At 46.2% G+C, this 7,120-nt stretch overlaps 1 protein-coding gene across 6 annotated transcripts; it reads left to right on the top strand.

Moving 5' to 3' along the window:
- The first annotated feature begins 1,840 nt into the window (after positions 1-1,840).
- Positions 1,841-6,222, top strand: HJV (hemojuvelin BMP co-receptor). 6 transcript variants are annotated; one of them, XM_086392299.1, is made up of 4 exons: positions 1,841-1,980; positions 3,274-3,460; positions 3,909-4,471; positions 4,957-6,222. In XM_086392299.1, exons 2-4 carry the CDS (start codon positions 3,364-3,366, stop codon positions 5,578-5,580), a joined length of 1,284 nt encoding a protein of 427 aa, XP_086248425.1. In that variant the 5' UTR covers positions 1,841-1,980; positions 3,274-3,363; the 3' UTR covers positions 5,581-6,222. The 6 variants fall into 6 exon arrangements, with proteins under 6 accessions (XP_086248425.1, XP_086248426.1, XP_086248431.1 ...); XM_086392300.1 differs by having other exon boundaries at positions 3,256-3,460; XM_086392305.1 differs by lacking the exon at positions 3,274-3,460 and having other exon boundaries at positions 3,909-3,945.
- Positions 6,223-7,120: the final 898 nt, after the last annotated feature.

The raw sequence follows: 7,120 nt of genomic DNA, 5'->3' as shown, positions 1-7,120 counted from the left end.
TGGTCCCTGGAAGGAAAGATATGACAAACCTAGACAGTGTATTAAAAAGCAAAGACATAATTTTGCCAACGAAAGTCTCTATAGTCAAAGCTATGGTATTTCTAGTATTCATGTACAGATGTGAGAACTGGACCATAAAGAAGGCTGAGCAGTGAAGAATTGATACTTTCGAATTGTGGTGCTGCAGAAGGCTCTTAAAAGTCCCCTGGACTGCAAGGAAATCAAACCAGTCCATCCTAAAGGAAATCAACTCTGAATGTTCATTGGAAGGTCTGATACTGAAGCTGAAGCTCCAATACTTGGGCCACCTGATGTGAAGAGCTGACTCGTTGGAAAAGACCCTGATGCTGGGAAAAGACTGAAGGCAAAAGAAGAGTACGCAGCAGAGTATGAGATGGTTAGATAGCAACACCGACTCAATGGACACAAAGTTGAGCAAACTCCAGGAGATACTGAAGGACAGGGAAGCCTGGCATTCTGCAGTCCGTGCGGTCACAAAGAGTAAGACACAACTTAGCGACTGAACGACAACAGCACCTAGAATACTTTCAGAATAACTATACCAATTTTACCACCAATAATATGACTACTTAAAATATCTTTGCACTTCTTTTTCTCCTTAAAAGTATATACCACTTGGGATGTCACAGTCAAATTATTGTTTTTAAATCACTTGGATAGTTTGGGTGGAGTCATTTTACATTTCTGTAATAAAAACCCTTGTGATATGGCTTTATGTGGTAGAGAGAAAAAAATTTTCAGATCTGTATGTATAAAAAAGAGAAGAGTATTCTGTGGACTTCTGGATTCTGAATTAAATGTAGAGCAAATTAGTGCTTGTGCTTTAGTGACACTATTTGAAATCAGTCCTTGTGTTAATTTCACTTGGGAAGTACTAAGAAATGATGATCCCCGATGCCTATGGCTGCAAAAATACAACGTGGCTAAACTCCTTGCTTGCAATCTCTTAAAAGGTCACAAGATTATGTTACTCCACCAAAGTATCTTTCTGAATCTCTTTTTCTCTCACTTTATCTCTCCAAGTTCCTCTCCCCTTCAAAAAATTGTATCCCCATTCCTTCTTTCCCTCATTGACTTTGCTAGCCTCCTCCCTCAGCAACTCAGAAGCTTATGTGTTTGTGTGTATACCTGCAAAGAGGAGCTGCTATATAAATAAGGTAATGAAAATGGAGGCAGTTGGGGAATAGACAGCTGAGAGGATCTAAGCTGGTAGACTGAAACAAATACTCATCCTAAACCACTCAGAGCTCAGATTTCTTCTCTAGACAGCTGGCTTTTTAAGTCCTTCTGAAATACTCTACAAAGATGGGGGAGGGGCTGTGAACTACCTCTGCTATGGACCTTATTTAAAGTCAGCTATCTCCTAATATGTTCTGTAGAAACTAAATGCAATATTCAATATGGCAGGGATGAGGGTGCTGAGCTAAAGGTATACAATTGTCCACTCTAATTTTTAAAGGCCAGAGGGCTTTTAAATTATTGACAGTGCTGGAGAGCTGCTTGGAGTAGGCAGTGACTAGAATCATGTAAGCTCAAACTGGATAACTGATTTGCTGGTCATATTTCTATCCCTTCTCTGCCACTTGGCACCCTATACTCCATATTCTTTCTAATCCTCCTACCCTCTCCACCCTCCCCACCCTCTCGCCAACACTCCAACACCCTACCCCCATCAACACTCCTGGAATTTTGGACTTAGCTATTTTTAAAACAGTCAACTCAGTAGCCACCTCCCTCCCCCGCTCAGCTGTCCAGTACTCCGGGCAGCCATCTAGTCCCCCTTCCCCCCACACCAGACCTTCTCTGGTTCCCTGACCTCAGTGAGACTGCAGCCTGTCTGGGGACCTAGGGGAGACATGGAGAAAGAGACGGGGGATCCCCTGGCTGGAGCTGACTGATACAGTAGACAGTCATGGCTGGAGAATTGGATATCAGACTAATGTTTGACCTCTGGAAACAGTAAGTCAAAATTAATTGCAATTCCTTTAAAAAGCTTCTAAATTGAAATTAGAATCTCATAAAATTATGACATAAACTTGGATGTCTCTGGTGCAAATCTAGGATCTTTTCCATACCAAGGTGCCCCCGTCTCCATTTCTCCTTCTGTCTTAAGCTTTCTGGCCTCTGGCCACTAGAAGTTTAAATCTCCATCTCTCCTCTGGGAGTCTTAGCTCTCTCCTCCTGTTACCTCAAGACTTCTGATGAAGTCTCCTTCTTTAGTACAAGTTTCCTACACCTCCTATTCTGTGGTTTTCTCACCAAGGCCAAATTTAGCTTCAGATGATTAGTCACTGATACCCTCTATCTTGTTCCTATTTATCAGGGCCCTTCACATTGGGCTTCCAAGGGTGAGGCTTACTCCTTGTTGTAAATGATTTCTCCCTACAACTCTAGTCCCATCATCGTGTTCTCCCTCCTGCATGACTCTCCCTCAATCATATCCTTAACTCCAGAGAGAGTAGTTTGGCAAGAGGGAGTTAGCCCCTCCCCAAGTCTTGTCCTCATCAAAAGATTGACTTCCAAACTTGCAAAGTTAAGATGGATGGAAAGGTAAGATCAATGGAAAGGGTGGTTCTTCAGTCAGATTTGAAGAAATGTTGACTCATGAAGAAGAAATGTTGACTCATAACAAACAAATATTGATTTGCATGCTTGGTTTGCATCCATTGTTCCATGAGACAGAGGGATAATTTTAGCTCTCTACAGTAGATGAAAGAGACTGGTTCCCTTTTCATTTGAATACTGATTCCAGAGATGGGATGTGTATCCCACCCTTACTCCTCCTTACTGAAAATTCTGACACAAAGGAGGAAAATCAATGAATGACCTCTGGAGTGTGGCCCCTCATGATGGGGAAGGGCAAATAAAAGGTAGTCTCTGATGTATTTTCAGATCCTAATTCTGTTGGGGAGCCCACTGGTATGACTGAGATCTGATCTATCCACATGATTCCTCTTTTTGACATTTCTGCTGTTTGGTAGCTCAGAATGGGGCAATACAGTGGACTCTGCCCCCCGAGTCCACTCAACCTTTCTTCCACCCCCACCTAGGGGTATTGCATAAGGGGCCTGAAAGTGGTCACAAAAGCAGGGCACAGAGGCTTAATAGCCTCGTGTTTAGTTCAGGGAGCCCCATTTCCCCTAAACTCCAGTTAGCTCATTCTTTTCTTGATCTTCTCAGATTCTCTTCACATCATTCTGAACAATCTTCAACTCTTCTCTTCCCCATGCCCAGCCACATTTCTTTTTTCAGTCCCTTACAGGACGTCCGGTCAAAATTCACTAGGTAGGAGGGTCATCAGCTGGAAAGAACCGGAACCTGGGGGGACCTGGCTGGATAGGTATGGGGGATCCAGGCCAGTCCCCTAGTCCCTGGTCCCCCCATGGCAGTCCCCCAACTCTAAGCATTCTCACTCTCCTGCTGCTCCTCTGTGGACATGGTAAGGAAGGGTTAGGTAAGGCTTTGGGGGATCTAGGGGGGATCTAGGCTGCTATGTAGGGGTGGGCATGTGAGCTTGGGTGAATGAGATGAGATGGGTGCTTAGGGGTCCCAGTCACTCGCCCCACTCTCAGATAGGTATATTTTATTCACCATTTATTCACCTTGGGGAAGGGCACTGGGAAAGCCCTTGATCCACAGGCAGAAGAGCTGTGGATCTAGCAGGATCTAGCTGTGGATCTAGCAGGGCTTACCCATCTTTAGCAAGACTGAATGAGGACAAGATTAGGAAGCTGGGGGCTGGCGGCTGGGGACTGGGAATTGGGGGAGGCTCTCAGTTGGGTTTTAGGATCCGCTGCTATCCCTCCATGAGACCTGGGAGAATTATGGTTGAGGTTGAGCGGGGATCGGGGGACCAGCTCACACTCCTCTCTCCCTTCCGCCCTCAGCTTATTCTCAATGCAAGATCCTCCGCTGCAATGCTGAGTATGTATCTTCCACTCTGAGCCTTAGAGGTGGGGGTTCACCAGGATCCCTTCGAGGAGGAGGCCGGGGTGGAGGGGTGGGCTCCAGCGGCCTCTGCCGAGCCCTCCGCTCCTACGCGCTCTGCACTCGGCGCACGGCCCGCACCTGCCGCGGGGACCTCGCCTTCCATTCTGCTGTGCACGGCATCGAAGACCTGATGATTCAGCACAACTGCTCCCGCCAGGGCCCCACGGCCCCTCCCCCACCCCGGGGCCCCGTCTTTCCAGGCGCAGGCCCGATCCGCGCCTCTGGCTCCCCAGCCCCGGACCCCTGTGATTATGAAGGCCGGTTTTCCCGGCTGCACCGACAACCCCCAGGCTTCTTGCACTGCGCCTCCTTCGGGGACCCTCACGTGCGCACCTTCCATCACCACTTTCACACGTGCCGTGTCCAAGGAGCTTGGCCCTTGCTGGATAATGACTTCCTCTTTGTCCAGGCCACCAGCTCCCCCGTGGCATTGGGGGCCAACGCCACCACCACCCGGAAGGTCAGGGACTCAACTGCTCCTCCACGGTCACCCCAGGGTTCCACTTCCATGCCAACCTCACTAGTTTTCACAGTGCAGCTCTATTTCCTTTCCTCCTCAACCACTCCCACATCTTGAATCACTCCCTCCTACCGAACACTTGCTCCTGTAAATCACTTTCCCTCCGTGGGAATTCCACTCCAATGCAGAAAAGAGCCGGGGAGAGGAAAGTTGAGAAGCCCTGGGTTGAGGAGTTACAGAAAGGAAACTTTTCCTTCTCCTATGGGAGCAGTTGAGGTTGAGCCCAAACAGGGAGGAAAGGGATGGAGCAGGGATGAAACAGTATTGGAACATAAAGACAGGATCAAGGAGTGAGGACCGTGATAGGCCTTGCATCTCTGCTGGGATTAGATCCCTGACTATGTACAATAATGCGGCCTGGTTGATGGAAGGGGGGAGGGTTGCACTGAGCCCCAAATAAACTGTTTTCCCTCTTGCCCTTACAGCTCACCATTATATTTAAGAACATGCAGGAATGCATTGATCAGAAGGTCTACCAGGCTGAGGTGGACAACCTTCCCGCAGCCTTTGAAGATGGTTCTATCAATGGAGGTGATCGACCTGGGGGCTCAAGTTTGTCCATTCGAACCGCTAACCCTGGGAGCCACGTGGAGATCCGAGCTGCCTACATTGGCACAACTATAATCATTCGGCAGACAGCTGGGCAGCTCTCCTTCTCCATCAGAGTAGCAGAGGATGTGGCCAGGGCCTTCTCAGCTGAGCAGGACCTGCAGCTATGTGTTGGGGGATGCCCTCCAAGTCAGCGACTCTCACGCTCAGTGCGCAGTCGTCGGGGAACTATAACCATGGATACTGCCAGACAGCTGTGCAAGGAAGGGCTGCCGGTTGAAGACGCTTACTTTCATTCCTGTGTCTTTGATGTTTTAATCTCCGGTGACCCTAACTTTACTGTAGCAGCTCAGGCAGCTCTGGAGGATGCCCGAGCCTTCCTGCCAGACTTGGAAAAACTACACCTCTTCCCCTCAGATGCTGGGGTTCCTCTTTCCTCAGCAACCCTCCCACCTCCACTTCTTTCTGGGCTCTTTGTTCTGTGGCTTTGCATTCAGTAACCAGGCCAGCATTCAGTAATCATGATGGGTCTAGAAGTGATTTGCGGATAGAGATTGGCAAGGGAGAACATAAGAAACACTGAAGGGAAACGATGAGGGTAAGAAACACATGAAACAATAACATTTTTTCCAGAGTGAGAGAAGGCTGCAGTCTAGGGTTGAAATGATCACAGAATAAGGATTTTGGGCAAGGTTTTGCATTCCAGACTTCAGTAGGGGCTCTTCACTAATTTTCCCAGTCTTGTTAATAGGAAGTAAATTGTTCTAGTCCATCTCCTCCTGAAATCACCCCTACAAGCTTAGAGGTTATGGAGTCCTGAGGATCAGTAGAAAACTTAAGGGTTGAGACTTTTAATAGATAAGAACTAAAAGAGGAAGACATGATCATTACCCATCAAAAACTCAAAATCGAATGATATTTTCTCTTGGAAGGTAGAAAGATGAGGAAATGATGAGGAAAAGAATCTATTTGATAAGTATAATGTGGGTAAGACGTGTTCTGCTTTCTTGGTTCATAAATGAAGTGGGAGTTGTTTGGATTTTTGGTGAAGGGACTCTCTGTCTTTGGAGAATGACACAGGTAGGAAAGAAGCTATCATCCCCAATCCTAACTAATCTGATATTAAAGCTATGGAGTCTTCACATTGTTGTCTATGTTGAATCTCTTTACAGACGCTTAAGATGGCATAAGTCAATGTGTTCACTCCACCAAAAGAGGGCTCAAAAGCGGGAGATATTGTTCTGCCTTCAGGAAGTTTACAGGCTATTAGGGAGACAAACTGACTTACATGAAGGAGTGATGAGTGTGTAATTATTCACTAAATTCCATAATACTATGAATTCAAATGGGAAGATGATTGAGAAGAATCAAGAAATAATAAATAATAAGAGGTAATAGAGTAGATGAGATCTGAAGTGATCTTTGAAGACTGGGTAAGATTGGATTTGAATTAAGGATCTTCCAGGCAGGAGAAACCATCTAGACATTCACAGATTCACGATTCAGTGAATAAACCAGCAAAACTCAAATGAAGTAGACGAGAAGTAAGGGCTAGATGGATAGATGCCAGATTATGAAGTGCCCTGAAAGTGGGGCCAAGGAGTTTAAATTCAATTAACAGCTAACAGTTATTGAGAGCTTAAAACCTGCCAGGCCATTTTCTAAACAACTTAAAATTATTAATTCATCTAATACTCACAACTCTCTAAGGAAGGTAACTTTCTTATCTCTATTGTTATATAAGGCAAATGAGGTACAGGAAGACTAAGCAATTTTTCCACGCTAACGCAGCTTACAAATGGTAGAGCTAGAAACTGAGCCCAGAGTTTTTGGCTTCGGAGATTTAACTTAATCTCAACACTATACTGTCCTGTCAAGGAAACAGCCATTGAAGATTTTAGTTGTGGACGAGGCAGGGAAAGGGAGCTGCAGGCAGTGGCTGCCATCACAAAAACTATTTTCTTCTTTTGTCATATGAAACCCAAAAGGGAGAGCTGGAAAGTAGGGGGAAGCCCCAAAGAGAAGGAATCTAATTTGGAG

This window comes from Bos grunniens, chromosome 3 (genome assembly GCF_055505025.1).
Source record: "Bos grunniens cultivar Pamir isolate PY7600 chromosome 3, Bosgru_T2T1.0, whole genome shotgun sequence".
Lineage (NCBI taxonomy): Eukaryota > Metazoa > Chordata > Mammalia > Artiodactyla > Bovidae > Bos > Bos grunniens.
Note: the sequence above shows the minus strand (reverse complement) of the source record. Positions and strands in the feature narration are given on the sequence as shown.